Source organism: Haemaphysalis longicornis, unplaced genomic scaffold (assembly GCF_048455015.1).
Source record: "Haemaphysalis longicornis isolate Haplotype H1 unplaced genomic scaffold, Haemaphysalis longicornis Haplotype H1 scaffold_80, whole genome shotgun sequence".
Classification (NCBI taxonomy): Eukaryota; Metazoa; Arthropoda; class Arachnida; order Ixodida; family Ixodidae; genus Haemaphysalis; species Haemaphysalis longicornis.
The window spans coordinates 382,282-401,031 of NW_027526446.1; the positions used below are offsets into that span (position 1 = coordinate 382,282).

General features: G+C 47.4%; 1 protein-coding gene across 1 annotated transcript in view; it reads right to left on the bottom strand.

The window, feature by feature from the left end:
* Nucleotides 1-18,750, bottom strand: part of Wit (kinase protein wishful thinking) — a 154,607-nt gene that overhangs the window by 25,187 nt on the left and 110,670 nt on the right. Inside the window, exons 3-9 of the mRNA XM_077682212.1 lie at nucleotides 13,833-14,009; nucleotides 12,139-12,350; nucleotides 11,426-11,591; nucleotides 8,754-8,924; nucleotides 5,030-5,199; nucleotides 4,460-4,607; nucleotides 4,111-4,247 (exon numbers count right to left, since the gene is read on the bottom strand). Of these exons, the coding sequence (XP_077538338.1) occupies nucleotides 4,111-4,247; nucleotides 4,460-4,607; nucleotides 5,030-5,199; nucleotides 8,754-8,924; nucleotides 11,426-11,591; nucleotides 12,139-12,350; nucleotides 13,833-14,009 (1,181 nt within the window). The remainder of the gene's footprint in view (nucleotides 1-4,110; nucleotides 4,248-4,459; nucleotides 4,608-5,029; nucleotides 5,200-8,753; nucleotides 8,925-11,425; nucleotides 11,592-12,138; nucleotides 12,351-13,832; nucleotides 14,010-18,750) is intronic.

Sequence of the window (18,750 nt, forward strand, 5' to 3'; positions counted from 1 at the left end):
TTTCTTCGTGCTTTTGCAAAGCAGGCTGGGAGCTTGCACACTAGATCTGCCCCTTTGCTAGCTGCATGTAATAGAGACCCAAACTTCAGGTAAAATGCCCTTTTTTTTTTCCCTTGAGTCTGTATCAAGACTATTTGACGTATAAGTAGGGGTGTGCGAATATCAATTTTTTTAATTTCGAAGCGAATTCGAATAATAAAAACAAAGTTCGAATCGAATCGAATATTTTTCGAATACGAATACTTATTGTTTTTTGTAAAATCAAAGTTTTCACCATCTAGAGACACAAAAACTGCAACTTTATCGCACAACAAATCACACAAAGTAAAATTAGGAATTACACAATACCATTGTACTCAACAGGTTAAGGTCTGCACTCACTTAAATGTGAACATGAAGAAAGGTTAACTGCTCGACATGTTCGGGGAGCAGTGACAACCTCCTGCTCGTCACGACTCCACCAGATACCGCAAACAGCCGCTCACTTGAGACACTAGTGGCTGGCATGCCCGAGCCCGTGCACATTGCCGGGCGCTGATACAGTAAAATCTCGATGATACTAATCTCGTGGGACCGCGAAAAATATTCGTATCATCCGAAATTCGTATAAACTAACACAGAACAAAAAATTGAGTGCTGAAAAAAGTTTTCGTTTATTTCTTTTCTTACTTTCGCGTGAAAAAATTCGCGATTTTTTCTTCTTTTTTTTAACCCCCGTGTCGCAAAGCAGTCCTTTCTGGAGCACGTAAAGCCGTAAAGCTTCGTGCTCGTCTCCTCACTCGCTGTGCCCAAGCTCGCTACACGCCGCAACAGCCAAGCGTGAAACGCATGGTGCGTTTTTGCACGCAATTCCCTCGCCTCGGCTCTGCGAGCGCTGTATTTTCACGCCCGCACTGACGATTTCGCGCCCGCGGTAGCGCCTACCTCGGTCAGAAAATGACGCACGACACACGCGGCAGAATGGAGGTGCCCGACTACTTGCGATGAAATCGAGACAGCCGGCCGGCTTGGCTCCGCCGGAGATGGTTAGGCTTAGCACCCCGGCAAATATTTTATGGACGCTTTCACTAGCGGCGCGGATGATGTTTTATAGTACCGTTTTCGCATGCATTATCAGCTCCCTTACCGCACAAGCAACTTCGTGTCTCCCTTGAGCCGCATTTTAAAGAGCGGTTAGAAGCGGTCGCTCGAGCGCCCGCGCCACTTCGCTGCTGGAGCCGACGCCATATTGACGCCGCCGGCCACGCCGCGTGCAGCGTGGGGGTGATTTCGCGGCGGTGTCAGCGCGCCTTGGGCGTGCGCAGAGCGTTTTCGCGAGCAGAAAACAACAACCCGGCCGTTTCTGGAGAAAGAGTGACAAACAGGGGAGCGAGAGCCGTCACTTGCTCGCTCGGCAGTCGGGTGCCTCGCCGGCTCGTTCGTTTCTTCCGCTGGGCCGCGCAGGTCCGTTCGTAACAGCCGAAATTTTTCCCATTGCAAACAATGCAATTTCGCTGCGGCTTTTCGGAAATTCGTATCATCCCGAAATTCGCACCCCCAGAATCGTATCATCGAGAGTCCACTGTAACTACGAATAAACACCGATACAGTCTGCAAAAGCACGTACCGTTCGCCGTGTATATGCTCCGCGACTTTGCTGCTGAGACACGCTCTGAATTTTTTTTTTTTTTTTTTTTTTTTTTTTTTTTTTTTTTTTTTTTTTTTTTTTCAGTTTTGGGTGGTTCGAATATTTCGAACAATAAAAGTGTCGTTCGAATCAAATCGAATACAAAAAATTCGAATCGAATATTCGAAGTTTCGAATATTCGCACACCCCTACATATAAGCACAAACTAATGGAAAGAAACACTTTAAGCAATCATTTATTGTGCCTCCTAGTGCCTATTTGGAGGTTCGTGTCTATTAGGGCTGATGAACGTCTAAAAATGTCTTTTTTTGGTTACATATATATGCTTTTCCGGAGATTTTTCGAGTCCATGTTCTATTGGGACTGTTGTCACTCCAGAAGCCCACAACTCAGCGTCCATTGCACGCCATTGTGAGTGCAATCTGCACTGTACAAGGTATGCTGAGACGCGAAAATCGTGCTCGAACTGCCACAACCTCGACCTGACGTTACCCCAAGCAACTAAACTAGGCCGCCAGAGGCCCCAACGCAGCGACACCGGAGCCAACCTTGCCACCAGATGGGCTTGACGTCACCCCTGTTCTATGTCGCGCTGTATTCTGTGTTCTTCGTTTTATGTTCTTCTCTCACGACGAAAACTTTTGCTTTCCATTGCCAACTTGGTACATCCATGTGCTTATTTCACATTCTTAGCAGCAGAAAGCATTGAGCAGCTGAAAACTTGGGTGCCACTCTGACTCAGAATGCTAAGCTCATTTCGAATGTGCAGGACAGGCACGCTGCCATACCCGACGGACTGGTTGCTGACAGAGCCACCGCCTCAGACATAAAATTTCTGGACTCCCTGCGCTAAAAGAACTGCCAAAGATTCTGAAGAGCAAACATTCTGACACTTCCGGTGGAATTATGTACAGTGAAACCTCATTATAATGAGACGGCCAACGAAATAATGGATATAACGAGCAAATCGTAACTTCACTTGGAAGTCCCCATAGAAACCAGTGTATTTATTTAAGACCTCGTTTTATTGAGCTAAAATTTGCCCATTATGGGATAAAACTAACAAATTTCGTTAGGAAGTAAAAATTTGATCCAATTTCACGACAGTGTACCAAGCAGATTTGAGATGGTGCGCAATGTGAAAGCTGTATTTAACATTTCAAAGCTCCCGCCATGCAACTGCACACAGCACGCAGCCACTGCGCGCGGCACACACTGCGCGCACGCCTGCAACTGCTCTCATTTGCCACCGCGCGACTTATCTTTTGTCATGCTACGCACATGATTCGAGCCACATGAACTTGCCAGGTGGGAAGTGAAAAACCACAAGGCGGCTATGATAAACCCCGTTACATCCTGCACGAAGCTGTCTGAGCCATCATTCGCATCAGAAAGATGGATCAGCGTCCAATTACAGACTTCTTTGCACCAAAGTCCATTTAAAATACGAGTTACTTATTTTGAAGTGCAATAAAGTAGGTGCGTGACTTTTTCTTTTTATCTCCGGAATGCGGTTATTTTGTTGTGTACCACCATGCAGCAAGATCCAATTTCGCCCGCTGTTTGTTTTTGGCAAGTACAGTGCACAATATTTGCAGTAACTACCCGCTATGGCTATAACGAAATATTGGTTATAATTAAGCGACCAGATTTTTGCGAAAATCCCCAAGGTGTTTCTGCGAAGGAAAGTTTGACATCTAAGTTATAACGAGCAAATTGTGCCATTTCTCCAATTTCGTTATAATGAAGTTTAACTGTACATCATGAAGCTTTCTTAAATACAAGCACACTACGCCAACATCAGTAAACGCTCAGCATTCTTTTCTTGCACAAAAATAAAGATACAAATGAGGTACAACTTCAAGCCATGTAAACATTGAGATGGTACTGGTTTGTCATGGCTTTAAGCTTTTCTTTCAAGCCGACTTGCCCTTAATTTCACAAAAACCTGTGTGGCTTACTTCCACGAAGAAAATAAAATCACTTCCCACAGCACAAGATTTGTCAGATGTTTTCATTGCAAGTCAAAAATTTGTCCTAAAACATGCTGCAGAAGCAAATATGAATTGGGTCTATGTACGACAAAACGAGAGTATTTGACACCTATTTATCCCTAAATGACACTTATCAGTGCCTATTATAGGTGCCCAAAATTTTGATTTCTCGTGCCCAAAGTTGCGGTCTCTAGTGATCACCGGGGGCCACATCAAGACACCGGGAGAAAAACTTGCATTTTTAAACTCCTCAGGGCGATTTTGCTTTGCATTTCCTCGGTGCCTAGATGGCGTGCTGACAACATGTTCACACTGAAACTCTGGTCCATGAGCCATGGAACAACACTTTGCAGCACAAAAACGACAGTATGCCAACGGTGGTAACCGGAGCCACACACGCTCTAGAGGCTCACTCCAGACTCCTGCAGTGCACCTCTATGAAGCAGCTGGTCGTCTTTCTTGGGAGTTCAGCCGGTGGCCAGAGCTTACCGGGTTGCTGTCCTTCCAGATGTCAGGGAAGAGTGGCCGTGCCTTGTGCCTGGCGACGAGCACCTGCATCTGGTCCTTGCTTGGGTGGATCCCCACCTCCGCCTCGAAGGGCATCTTGTAGTCGGGAACGCTCAGCCCTGCAGCGAGGGACAAGGAACATTGTCCTACGCCGTTGTGCACAAGCCGACGAGACGCATTTCCGCTCGCACGATTGCTCCAACTCTGACCTGTTCTTTGTTTGCTATGCGGCATGCAAACACGCAGTACCAGCACGTGGGAACAGCACCATCAGGTATCAGACCACTTATGATTCTCCGCGATATGCAAACAAACAGAATAAGCCGCGTGCCTTGATAGAGGTCCGAGCAGCGAGTGGCGATTTCCCAGAAGACGAGGCCCAGCGCATAGACGTCCACCTGCTTCAGGGACGTCTCGCAGTCTCGCAAGTTGACGGCCCCTTCGAGCACCTCGGGGGCCATGTACCGCAGCGTGCCAACCTGCATCAGGTTGGGGCCAATGGGAAGCAAACGCAATGGCTCAGATCCTACACACTGCAGCCCCTTCGCTGAATCTTTGTACATTTGAATCTTTGTACATTTGTCTTCCCTCCAAGCTGACGACGGCACATTTTAGTGCCATCACTAAATGTCGTTGTATTAGGGGGGAAAAAAATATATTAGTATAGTGGGTGAAGAGTGCCAAGTAATTGTTGACCAACTGTTTAGTTGTGCACAGTGCTGAAAGCAACGAAGCCACGCCAGAGGGAACACCGTGCCACACTAGATAGTAACTACAGCACCGTATATAAACCATGCATACCAAGGCACCCAGCCGCCACTTCCGCAGCCGATTAAACAGTTACAAGCAAGAGAGCACACCGTGGAGTTACATCCACCGCGTTAAGAGAGAAGGAACTTACGTCAGCCAGAGAGTTGGTCTCTGCGTTTTGTTCCTCCCCGTTCTGGATGTACTTGGGACCCGAGATTCGAATGGCGAAGCCGAAATCACACAGCATGCAGGTCCCATCGTCCTTGACCAGGACGTTTTGTGAAGTGAGATCGCGATGGGCTATGCACGGTTTGTTGGGCTCTGCAGGAGAAACAGAGAAACGGCAGTGCTGCCGTGCGGCCACCACTAAACTGCCGGCGGTCGCTGTAGCACGTAGAAGGTCAGCAACATCCTCATTACAAAGGTGCAAGCACAGAAGCAACAGAAAGACAGAGGAACTTTACTCCATGCTTAACTCCCACAAAACTACCGTGTTTTCCGGTATATAAGTCGCACTTTTGTGTAAGTCACACCCCCCTCAAAACGAGAGTTTTTCCGAAAAAGAAACGTACATAAGTTGCACCAGCGTATAAGACGCACCGGTGTACAAAATGCACTTGTTAATCAGGTAAACCTATAGAGGATCTGTTCGTTCGGAAGTGTGGCGAAGGTACAAGGTTGTGGCCGCCGCCGCCTCTGAACGCATCCTCCGGTAAGCAGTGCTAGACACGTGCATCTACCGTCCAAAGTCTAGACAGAACTTCTCAAAAATGGTTTATTGATACACACAGATGGCATGTACTTACAGACGGCGTTCAGGCAAAACCATCGAAGCCTTCTTCCTCCGACTCGCTAACAAATAATTCATTCATTTAGATCATACAGCTATGTCTCGTGTGCTGACATCACGCAGCACACAGTCACCTTTTCGAGCGCAGACCACACACGGCCGCCACGTGCTGGATTTATTCCATACATAAGTTGCACCGCACCAGTGGACACGAAGCACCAACAAAAGTTTTGGAAAAAAAGCGCGACTTATAGACCAGAAAATACGGCAGTCAAAACGCACCAAGATATCATAAACTTTAAATGAAAGTGTATTTCACACTCTTCAATTGCATTGGGTTGTCACATTCATCACAAAACTGAGCAACAACATGCCTGTGACTGTGAGAAATTACCAGAAGACCAAAATCAGAGCCCTTCGACACTGAGAGAAGAAAAGCACAGCAAAGCTGGCACCCGTGATATTTGCTATGTTAGGGTTTAGCTATACCGGGGATTCGGTATTTTGAATTATAAGGGCAGTGGCGTGATCACAACCTCACAGAGGACCCACACAATAGGTGTGCTAAGAAAGTGACGTCTCTAGTGCGCTGCACGCCTGTGGTCACCGAAGAACGCATGCCATTCTGCAATGTCAAGGTGGTAGAGAGAGTGGTTTCTCGGGCGAGTTGGTGATCCACGACGAAAAAAGCACTTGGGGGGCCGAAGCGCACGGCCCTGTCTTCTTGCTGTGTCTCCGTCCCCCCAGTGTTTTTGTAGAATGAGCTACACCGGCCGAGGTTGAGCAGTTCCGCGTAGCTCCTGGAGAGCTGCGCTGCACATGAGTGAGGAGCAGTGACGTCACACGGCGCACAGAACGTTGCTCGCTGCCCGGCGTCTCCCACGCACCCCACGCGCCCAGCGTCTTCGCCGACCTCCGTTCCACTTGTGGCGGCCCGGTCCACTCGATGATCACGCGAGGGGTGGCCGGGTGTGAAACCGATGGCTCGTGTGTCGCAGCAACACCGGCGTGCGCCTGTAGAACCAGCTTAGCTCTGGGGCGATTGGTGACGCTGCACCAGAGCCGCTTGATAAATATACACGTGTCACATAATGCGTATACCGTGTAGTGTGTCATTGAAGCAGCAGTAGGCATGATAATCAAGCCAATCCTAGACAACCAGGAAAGCTAAGAATAACAAGCTGAACCTTAGCTCACCCTATGTATATCCTGGCATAGCCGAGCTAAGCCATTGCTAATATTTTTTTGTTGCGGGTGAAAGATGGCGACGAGTATACACAACTCAAGAAAGAGGCAGCAGCGGAGTAGAGCAGAAAGTGGGGCTGTAGTCCTACTTCTTTCCCAGACGGTCATGTTTCACAGCAATGCATAAAGTGGGAAAGCCACCTTACAAAGACCACGCTTACACCAGTCACGGGCACGTAACCGGAAAAAAGTAACAGCGTTACAGTTACAGTTAGTTACCTTGAGCCAAAAAGGTGACTCTGCAACAGTTACAGTTAAAAAAATGAACTTGTTACAGTTACTGCGAAAAGGTAACGTTGTTACTTTTTCGTTACTGCATAACACTAATAGATCACAGAACAAATGACAGCTTATTTAACTGAAACATGCGAAGGTATGTGGGTAGTCAACATTGCACCTGGTAAATTCCTGGAGGAAGAGAACCTATAATGGAGGCAAACTCAGGCCCAACACCAACAATCTATGTGTACACCTCATCTCGTTGCATCAACTTTTTTTGTTGATGTGCACTCTTCGTGTCAAGGACTTTACTCGCCAAACTCATTTTGTAACTGAGGATGAGTTGTTTTTCAAAGTTGGCATCCTGGAGGTTTTCTCTTTGCGGAGGTTTAATTTCCAGTTTCGTTTCCTTTCCCTTTCTTTTTTGGTTCTTTTCCTGTTTCCGCTCCAATCAAGGCGAAGGAAAAGTTTTAAGACATCACGTTCGAGACTAACCTCCGACCTTGGTTTTCTGCAGCAAAGGTAATCGTCATAGTGACCTGCTCTCCTAAACTGCAAGGGTAGCTGTGTTGTGGAAAGATGAAAGGTGGACGGGATATGGGAAAGAAGGAAGTCTTAAAAATTGGAAGGCGTGAAGGGTATGGCAGCCTTTCATGAGTGGTGCTGTTAGATATCTTTTCATAAAAAAAGGAAGTAACTGTAACAGTATTTTCGGTTTCAGTTACTGTGTAAAAAGTAACAGTATTACAGTTATGAGTTCCTCTAAGTTAAAAGTAACTAGTTACACATACAAGTTACTGTAAAAAGTAATTAGTTACCGGTAAGATGGTACTAGTAACTAGCCTAAGACTGGCTTGCACTGATGCCCCTAAAGTCAGCTGCACCTCTAAACACAAGTGCATTGCTAGGAAGACATTCTTTCAACGGCAGTACAGTGGAATCTCGATAAGCAGAAATCGCTAAAACGGAGCAGTAGCCAGTAAGTTGGTTGGTTTTTTTATTCAGGCAACGCTAATAAACTCTCGGTAATCGGAACTAAAATGTCCGCGTCACCGTGTAAGCGAAACCAGAAGTGAAGATGCAGTTGCAAAGACTCGAAACAAAAATAATTGATGCATTTTGTAGAGCACAGCGACTCATTGTTGCCAAATCAACTTTGTGAATGCTGTGCCTAAACCTCTGGTAGTTTTCTTTGCTTTCTGAAAAACTATCAGTTACATTCACCTGCTATTGCTTAGAGTTCCATGAAATGGTATTAAGAGTGTGTACACACATAAATTTGCACTTTTACACATCGATCTCAGTAAACGGAACTCCTGTTCAACGGAACTAGTTTTTTCGGTCCCTTGAAGTTCCGTTTACCAGGAGTCTACTGTATATGCCATGTTATATCAAAAAATAGAGACCGTGGCCTTATTTTAATTTTTTATGATTTTTTTTCTGTATGCTGAAAATTGTTGGTCTATGCCCCATACTCGGCCTGTCCCCATAGGCAATCTACTGGATCCTAGTCATAGACATATTCGCTGCAAAACTCGCTGCTCTATGACAGTCAGCCTGAAACCTTCGCACCCTTTCGGGACAAAGGCACATTTCCAGTGCAGGAGCACAGCAGGCGTACCCTCTGTGTGCAGAAACGCTAGAGCCTTGGTGATGGATTGAGCCATCCGGCACAAGCCGGGCCAATCCACTGTGGTCTTGCGCAGCTGGTCTTGTAGGCTGCCTCTGGGCACGTGTGTCAGCACCAGCAGAAACTCCCGCCTCCCGTCGGGACACGTGCGTTCGTCAGAACCTGCAGGTCACAGGGTCCCGTTTACTTCGCACTCTATAAAAGAGACCCAAGGCAACAAGGTTTTGGAGGTTTGAGCTCAGCATGCTGCCACTCCGTTATTCGACCAACTCCCCTCGCAAAATACTCAGAAAAATAACTCCACTGCATGTAGCGCTCCATGTAGCCGCTATAGGAGGTCGAGTCATGCACGCTTTTTTTAAAAAAAATGCTTCTGTGTAATAATCTAACAAATGTTTTGTCAACTTCCAGTTACAATTAATGAGATTGGGCTGCACCTTTGTCACAAGTGTTTGCTCAGTTCATTCTTTGCTGTGCCTTTACTATAAACGGCTTTGTGCTTCACTTTCGTGTGTGCTCTGTTACCGTATTTTCGCACATATATAACGTGCCCCTGTGTATAACCTGCACCCCCACTTTCAGTACACGAAAAAAAAAATGTCTCAATGCCGCTGTCTCAATGTACGCTTAACTCTTTCCGTACGGCGCCATAGGCCATTGGAGACGGAGTTCCGATGATTTCAAACGTCCTGCGGAAGCTAAAAACGGTGCCTGTCGGGCAACTAACGCCATCTGGCGAATTTATTGACAACTCATTTTTCGATTTTAGTATGTTTTATTGATATTTTGCTTGCAGAGACTGTGCCAAGAGTGAAATTTGAACCCGCAGTAGTGGCGAGTTGTGTGAAAACGGCGTCCGCTGTATTTGGGCTGTATTTATAAACAAAACGGACTTCCTCTCTGACGACTGCGGCTTTACACATTGATGTGTAGGGTCTGGACAATGTACGGTAGGGATATTTTGCCAAATGCGCCGTGTCATGTCGCGTTATCACCTTCATGATAGCCTGGCACTCGTGCCAGATTACCGCTACAGAGCGATGCACGACACTTCTCAAGAGCGCTGGATTTTTTTTTCTGGTTTTTTACCACTAAAGTAAAAAGGGTTTTGTGTCACAACACAAAAAAGTGTGCTTGGATGCGTGACCGACTTACACTCGAGTGGCTTCGAGGAATGGCACAGCCGTCAGTTCCACTAGGTTGACGGGCCCACAAAAATACAAAACTTGGTGTACAGCGTTGATATACATATTGAATTATAGCCAAGGAATGTAGGAACAATTTGTATATCTTAGAATTCCTAAAATAATTTTTAGGCTCATTACAATCTATATACGTTGTGTGTATACTTTTTTGTGCATTTTTTTCTGATAATTTGACTAATAAACTGTAAGTAAGTGTACCTTTCACAAAACTGCTGATATGTGTTTGTAAGAGCAATCTATAAGCTACAATTACATGCATAGCAATGCTAAATGTGTTCACAAGCTCAAGAGAAAAAATAGTTTTGTGGAAGCACTCAAAATCGGCCGTTTTTCCGTGGTAACGAAAGAGTTAAGGGAGCATCATTCCTCTTTGAAAGGAAGGCCCTACACACCCCTGGCACTGCACTGTTCGGACTGCGGCTGTAAGCCATGCTTCACAGACACACAAGTGCTTTTTAAATACCAAAACCGTGCTACCAGGGAACTTGCTGAAGCCTTCCATATCCGGATTAGGGGCTCGGATTGTATAAGTCACCCGTCGCTGAGTATTCTAGATAAAGAATTGATACTTCTTAAGGAGAGGGGTTAGAAGAAGAAAAAAAGAAAAAGAAGAGAAGAAAGGGAAGGGGGGCGGTTGTCCTGTTGTACGGCCGCACGCATGTGCGACGGTCACATGTGCCTTATTGTTGGGTCTTGGCATGGTATACATGTGCTTTCGATTTTAATATAACTTTCAGTTGATAGTAAGCGCTGGTGTCGTTTCCCTTTCTTGTCCCTGTGTCAGTTTGCGCTTAAAGTTTCACTCATGAATGGGACAGAGTTGACAACTTCATCAACAACTGCAAAGAATTAAGACTCCACACCAAGAGATCACCCCATTTCAGCCATCTGTAGTCCTTCTGTAGTTAACGAGCCCGAAGTTGTGTTTTAGGAAGAAATCTGCTGCCTTATCACGTTTCAGAATGTTCATTTGCCTTTGCGAAATTTCCATTTAATGGCTGCCCCACCCCACTTTTTTTTATTGTAGATGTTAGCAGTTATTATAGACACGACTTTCGTGTCTCTTACTGAAAGCTTGGGTTGATCTACCCATTACTGAATATTTATGTATACACTGTCAAATAGATAAAAGTTTTTGTTGTTATTATAGCTGGTGAATGCACATACATTTCTCCTAGTCAGCAAGTACCAGCCCAAAAATCGGCCTAATTCGCAGAAGTACGAGTGGCACGATCCAAAATGCTCACTTTGCTTTAAGACAAGCTCTTCTTTTTTTGTTCCTGCAAATTCTAAGAAAGAAATAACAAAAAAAGAATCTTCCGGGTGATTATTAATAAGGGAAGACTTTACTGGCGGACGTTTCTTGGCTTTTTTTTTTCTGGTTTTAAATGAAAACACGCTACCCTAGTGGCATTTTATGACAAGAGTGTTCGCAGCGAGGGAGCTCATTGCACTCGCCTATCAAGCGGGGCAGGAAGGGCAAGTCCTCGTGGAAGAGCCTGTAGATGTCCTTCTCGTTGGCAAAGTAGGCGTGGTGGTGCTGGGCCAGGATCTTCACCGCCACCGTGCAGTCGTTCAGGGAGCCCTTGCACACCGAGCCGTACCGACCCTTGCCGATGGTCTCCTGCACAGCGGGGCCGTGGGGCAAAGAAGTCACGCAACACTCGCATGCGGGGAATGCTGGAACTGCTACAAGAACAGAATCGACTGACGGGGCATAGAATAATCTTATTAACGACAAATTTCTGAAATCAATGTGTACAAACACAGCAACGATGACCTTTTTTGAGGCTACCTCTTCATCATCGAAATGCTCCTTAAATCAAATAACTAACACTGCATGCAATGGGAAAGCGATAATACAGCTCCCCTTTTAATAATAATATGCGGAGCATCATTCGGAGCGTTAAATGGAGTAGCACATAAAGTGTCACATAAAGCATCATACGGAGTATCGTACAGAGTATCGTACGGAGTATCATACAAACTATCATACGGAGTATCATACAAAGCATTCCACGGAGTACCATATGGAGTATCATACAACGCATCACACAAAGTATTCCACAGAGTACCATACGGAGTATCATTCCGAGTATCTGGTTCGCCTGTCAGAGCATGCATCCCTGAACCCTGGCGGCGGAGGGACCCCCGCAAGAAAGAAGTGAGACCTGTATCTTGAGGCTGTCCATGTCGAGGGTGGGCGACTGTGGGTGCTGGGGCGCCTCCATGAGGTGGGCCGAGTCGAGCCCCGGCTTGCGCTGCGGGGGCAGGGTGCGCCAGTAGAGCAAGACCATGCCGATGGCAAAGGCCGCCACCAGCAGGCACAGCACCACCACCAGCACCAGCGTTTGGCCACCCTTCTCGCCCGGGAACTGCTCCGCTGCAGCACGGGAGACGGAATGGATGCACGTTTGTACCAGTAGAACTTCCTGCCGGGCCCGCTGGTGGGCACTTTCTATGGTTTGCAGTTCAACAAAGAACACAAACGGCGAACACCAAGGTACACAGGACAGGTGCTAACTAGCGTCACTAAATGAAGGCTTTTAGAGTATCGACACTCTTTTCTCTCACTGTTATGTGCCGCCAGGATTTTCACTGGTCGGTCGGCACCCCGGTATGTTTGTTTACATATGGGCGCAGCCATTTTGTTTCTGGGCACCTCTCTCTCTCTCTCTGCTGTGCGGACGCTAGGGCGGCCGGTCACACTTTGCCCGTCACAACTGGTGGCAGTTTCGTTAGTAGAGATGGCAACACTGCAAGCCAGAAACAAAATGGCGTCCACACACTTCCGGGTGCACGAAGTGGCGGTACTCTTAAGCGTATACCTTATTTAGTGACGCTAGTGCAAACTTTCTAGATGGCTGCACCCAGAGCCACTAGATGAGGTTTCAGAGCAGCAGCACTCTTTTCTAGAGATGTGTCGCTCAGGAGAGAGCCGGATCTTTTGAGCCACTATTTTTAAAGAGCGAGTGAGCCGTGGCTCAGTAAAAGTGAGCAGCGGTTCTTCGGGACAGAGGGAGCTGCTTCTCGCCCGCTCAGTGATCCGTGTTAAACCAGGTCAGACCGAGTGAGCCACAGCAGAGCCACTGAGCTAACTGAGCCGAAGAGCCGGATCGCCGAATGAGCCGGGTCTTTGCAGTGAGTTTCGCGCCATCTATTATCAGCCATCATCATCACCAGCATAGCTTATTTAGTGGCTCTAGCTGCACCTTTTGTGGGGGGCAGGCAGAGTTCTTTGTGACCGTGGTTAGGGCAATTCCATTGAGATCTCCCAACTGCATCACCACAAAACACCCCTCTTTGTCCGACTGCAGTAGGCGCAAGTCGTTTTCCCAGAACTTCACTGACTTACCGCGTTTCAGAATGCGTTTCATGCTCACATACCTTTGCAAAATTTCCAATTAATTGCTGCCCAACTTTATTTGTTAGCAGTTATTATAGAACCACATGTCTGGTGGATTCCTATGACTTCCAAGGGTGTTTTTCAATGGTCTTGGCCAAGCCGTCCACCCCATCCAAGATGCATCCTGCTGTGTACTTTTTGTTTGCCATTTGTGTGCTGCAAACCACGGGCCTTCATTTGTGCTGGGCCTCACACAATGTCGTGAAAGGCAGCTCGTTTGGCACCAAAAGCAAGAAACGAGTGCATGCGCAGGCACACATAATCGGGAGCAGGATCGTATAGATCCTTTTCCTGAATGATCGTTACGCTAACGCACTACACCCTTTTCTTAAAGGCAAGTTTTGCAAAAGCTTCGTGTTCCAAATTAACTCCAAGCGGGTCAGCCCACCCAGCATCTGTGCCCTTGTTTTCAGGGCTCACACCCACGCCCAACGCAGTGCAGTGCAGTGCGCCCCTTACGCAGGTATGTCTCGGTGCCCTCGTCGTCGGATGGATTGTAGCCGTCGGTGACATTGATGTTGCAAAAGTCCCCCAGGCAGCAGCAGAACTTGGTGTTGTTCAGCACCTTGGAGGGCTTCTTGGTGGAGACGCAACTGGACGACTTGCAGTCCTCTTCGCCCGAAGTGCCCCAGCAACCTGGTGACACAAACGCAAGGCAGGGTCTTGGAAAAAGGCAGCACAAAGGAAAACAGCCCCACTGGGGAAACAGCACAGCTGACAGGGCATGCAATTGCGATAGTACTTGAGAACATACTTTCCACCTCTGAATGACGAGCCTGGTTATCTGAAGGAAGTTGTTTTGCCAAATTCTCGCCTACACGCTGCCTGGAAAAAAATTCGGAGGGGTTCCTGCCTTTATCCACTAGCTTCAACTTCTCCACAGTTAAACAAAAAATGATGAATTCCTGTTTTAAGTGCAGAGCATTTCAGTAACTCACGATGTCACCCGCGTTGTCCCGTCGTAGTCCGCACCGTCGTTGTCCGCACCCCTCCCCCTACACTATATAAAAGAAAATACTATCCGGCGCCTGGTTTCGATCCCTCGACCCTGCGGGCGGAACGCAATGTACATGGTGCTCTACCCACTGCGCCACAAAGCCGATACAGAATGGGACGCTACGAACGCGCCTTATATCGTTGACTCATTCAAATTACTCCTGACGAGCGCTCTCTCGTCAGCAGTTGCCACAAGTGCAACAACATAACGTAACGCAAACTACTTAACGTCGTGCGCCCCCGGAAATGCTCTGCATTTGATCGTGCCCCTCGCAAGGGGGATGTTTCACTGCGTCGCCATGCGAACAGTTTGCCACGCTTTAGTTTCAGTTCTTTCTTTGCTGGGGTGCCGACGAGCGCGCCACCTCCTCGCAATTCGCCGCGGGAGGATCCGCGGCGGGAGCGAGAGATGGCGCTGGCGTCTCCGCGGCCGCGTCTGCGGCCTCCGCGGGCACCGGTGCTGGCGCGGGGTCATCTCATCGCGTGTAGTTTCGGCGATAGTGAACGGATTTTTTTTTTGAATTGTAGTCTTCACAGAGAAAGACCCTGCAGACATGATGTTAATGGGGCTGAAACTATCAAGTGTATGCTTGTTTTTAACAGTGGAGCTGTCGTACAACAACATATGCGCCTCCTTACACGCGGACCCAAATTACACTCATGCGAGCGTCTTGAAGACGTATGCTTCGCCTCCGGTACTATTGGCGCGGCATGTACAACTTCGTGCGCAAGTACGTCCGCTCGTGTACAGAATGTTAATGCCGCAAATCGCCACCATCTTGATTGACTGGCCCGTTGCAGCCTCTACCCTGTCCCCCCAAGGCCTTTCGAGCGTGTCGGCATCAACCCAGGCCTGTATGGCCCACTGCCTATTACTTCTGCCGGAAACCGATGGGTTATAGTAGCTGTGGACCACTTGACCCGGTACACGGAAACCGCAGCCAGGGTTTGTACGAGCTTCAAAAGCAAAAATTCAGGGGTTTTCAAGGACTTTCAAGGACCAAAAAACACATTTTCAAGGTCCCCATCTTATGTTTTATCTGGGATTATTTATAACTTTTTCAACAAAATGCAAAATTTTGATATTGCCTAATACCTAAGAACATTAATGCACATTTAGATAGGCACTATGGGTTCATGAATGCTACCCCAGCTTTATTTTTTTTTTTCATAGTTTATATTTAGAGGTTTTTCTTTTTTCTTGTTTTGCTGAGGCTGTTTGATTTTAAAACTTAGTTAATGTTGCCTGCATGTCCTGCTTTGTCAGCAAGAGTATCAGCTGAAATTAACTCAGCAAGTGTTGCAGCAAGGCAGGATGAACTATATACACGTCCACCATTTGCATGTAAAAGCAAATGCAGATGGAGTGTATGAGGCACAGCAAACATGCAATGAAAGGCCGTCCACAGACTACATGGAACATGCAAGATAGATAACAGAAGCCGGCTTTCACGGGATTGTATCGTGACATGAACTCTATTGAGGAGTGCTGCTCCCAATGTTGCCTCGTAATAATGAGAATCCACAACTCGTAATTTCACACAATACACTAAACTTAATTGTTACAATGTTTCTTTGCATTTTTAACATTTAAAATTCACGACAAACACTTTAAATTCTTGTGAAAAGATAGGGCCATTGGTTATCTCCAGAAAAATCGAGGGTTTTCAAGGACCCTTTAAAAATTCCAGGACTTTTTAGGCCTTGAAACTTACACTTCTAAAATCAAGGGTTTTCAAGGTTTTCAAGGACCTGTGCGAACCTTGCGCAGCCCTCCTGCTGCGACAGTTCAAGACGTTGCCTCCTTTCTTTTCCGCCACTTTGTTCTTCACCACGGGGCATTTCAGAACACTAGTGAGCAACTGAGGCTGGGTGTTCTTGTCAGACGCTATTTATTGAAGCCGTACGCGCTCAACGCCATACTGTTCACCAGACAACCACGCCATACCCCCTGCAAACGAATGGGCTCGTGAAACGCTTAAACCATACCCTTGGCGACACGCTCTCTATGCACGTGTCCTGCAACTAATCCAACAGGCACCTTGTCACGTGCATTTGCCTACAATACAGCAACGCAGACCACCACAAGGTTCTTGCCATTTTTCTAGTTGTACGGACCTCAGCCGTCCTACACACTGACACCATTCTACCCTATAATCCCAACGCCACCGAATTTACACCGATTTTGGAGCTTACCAACCACGCTGAAGAATGCCGTCAACTGGTCCGTTTGTTTACCTTGGCCAATCAACAGCTTCAGTAACATCGTCATGACGATTCTACTGAAGCTGTTGATTGGCTGAAGCGCCCACATTTGACCCCGGCTCACTTGTGTGGCTTTGGGTCCCCTGCCCAACACCTGGCTTCTCTCTGAAACTCGTAGCCAAGTACCACAGCCGCTCGACTGCATGCACGAGGTGCGGCCTGCGACGTCGCCCGAAACTGGCGTGACGAGCCTAATTCTCCGCGCCACCGCGCCGGTGCCACTGCTACAGGACAAGCTCGTGTGGGAGGAGCCACTGTTTCTGCATGCTTTGCGCAGCAGCCACGCTACGCGTTTACATTTTATTGACACAACATAGTGCATTGCATTTCCAATAAAAATGTTATTACCTCAATGATATGAACATACACAAGCCTGTAACGATATCAACATACACAGGAGGTTGGTATTGGGGCGCTAATGGACTCACATAAGCCCGAACGGCCCTCTTGCCGCTGGTTTCGAGCTGCACGACCACCGTTCAAGATAACTAGCAAGTTCTTTATCGCATGCTTGATTACCTGCTGCACTTGATGCGCTTGTTTGCTGTTGAAAGAAAAACCCCTAGATTACCATTTCTACAAACATGTGCAAACTGACTTATAGCAGAGTCCTTCAATGCTAAGGACTCTGCTTGTAGGTTTGGACAAATCATTTTCTGATAGTTCTCTAATTCCAGCTTTGTAGAAAAACGAGGTCGAAGTCTACAACTGATCGCACGTTCAACCGCAATGGAAACGCGTTTGCATCTAAGGATGGTGATGCGAAGAAAAATTTGTTGGCCGTGAATTGAGTACTCACAAAGTTAAGAAAAAAAAGAGATCAAGAAAGGTTGAGTCAAGTTCACTTCTGTATTTACAATATGTGCAGCCACAGAATTGCACCACCTTCCATGATAGAGGCCTGTAGGTGAGTTTCATCCGCTTTACAGTTGCTCTACAAATCCATTCCTCGATTTGTTTGCTCTCCTCATAGAAGTCGCTGCCTCATTTTGTCATGCTTGGACTGCAGCTTCTGAGCGCATCTTGCTGGCGCTGAATTTTCACTTTGAGCCGGTGCTCTGTCCCTTTCGCATCATCCAACACGCTCATGAGGTTCAGTGTCGTTCCGCATGCTTTGTCAAGATGCGAGACAGGTTTCGCAGAAAATATGCGGTGCCGCCTCCATAACAAGCTCTTGTTGCTCGTCGCGCTCAGGAGAAAATGAGGCCGAAGCTGGTATGCTGTTTCTTGGCTGTTGCTCCTTTTGCTGCATCAGCAACGCAATCACTGCTCTGACGTCGCTTCCGACCATGTTGCTGTCCATTTTCCTGGCACATGCACACTGGTTAATTCGGGAAAATAGACGGAAACAGCTGTCAGAAGCAATACCTTGAGCTTCGTGGACTTCTTATAGTCACCGTCGGGGGAAATGACGTGAACACTCCAACGACCTGTCCATTTGGCTGCCACGTGCTTCCTTTTCCAGTTATCCTTCCTCGAGAAAAGTTCTTTAGTCATGCTTTACGGTGCTCTACGTCGCACGGAAACTCGTGGTACCGATCAGTGGGTCTCTCCTTAGATACGTTTGCGCCACACAGCGCACGCAACAGTTCCATGGCATAGCGCCACGCACTACATGAGAAGGACCTCGACGTGTTTATACCGTTTATACTGCCACATGTGCGGGTCACAGGACATGTAATTGCGAGGTGCGGAATTTCTCCGACGCACACCGAAAAACTCGTCCCGTACTGATTCACGGCGCCTTCTCAGAGGGAGAGCAGGGAGAGTTGTCCCGTACCAGTGGCGCCCCCTCTGAAAAAGCGGCGGCAACTGTCAACTTCCACTCCACGGCTCCACCTTTTGTTTGCCGCGCGACATAGCAGCCTGCATCTGGTGCGTGCAATCGGAGCGGCCGTGCAAGTACCATGGACCATCCTGAGTTGTTGAGCACACATTGCCCCGTCAACTACCTCGTGGAACCAATTACATCGACCTCAGACCTTCGTGGATGCAGTCGTTCATGTGCAACACTTGAAGCCTTTTTACGACCCTCTCGTTCTGTCGTCACCTTAACTGAGTCGCCAGGGTGGCTCCTGTTCGATGCGGGGTTAATGTGGTGAGAATAACGGGCACA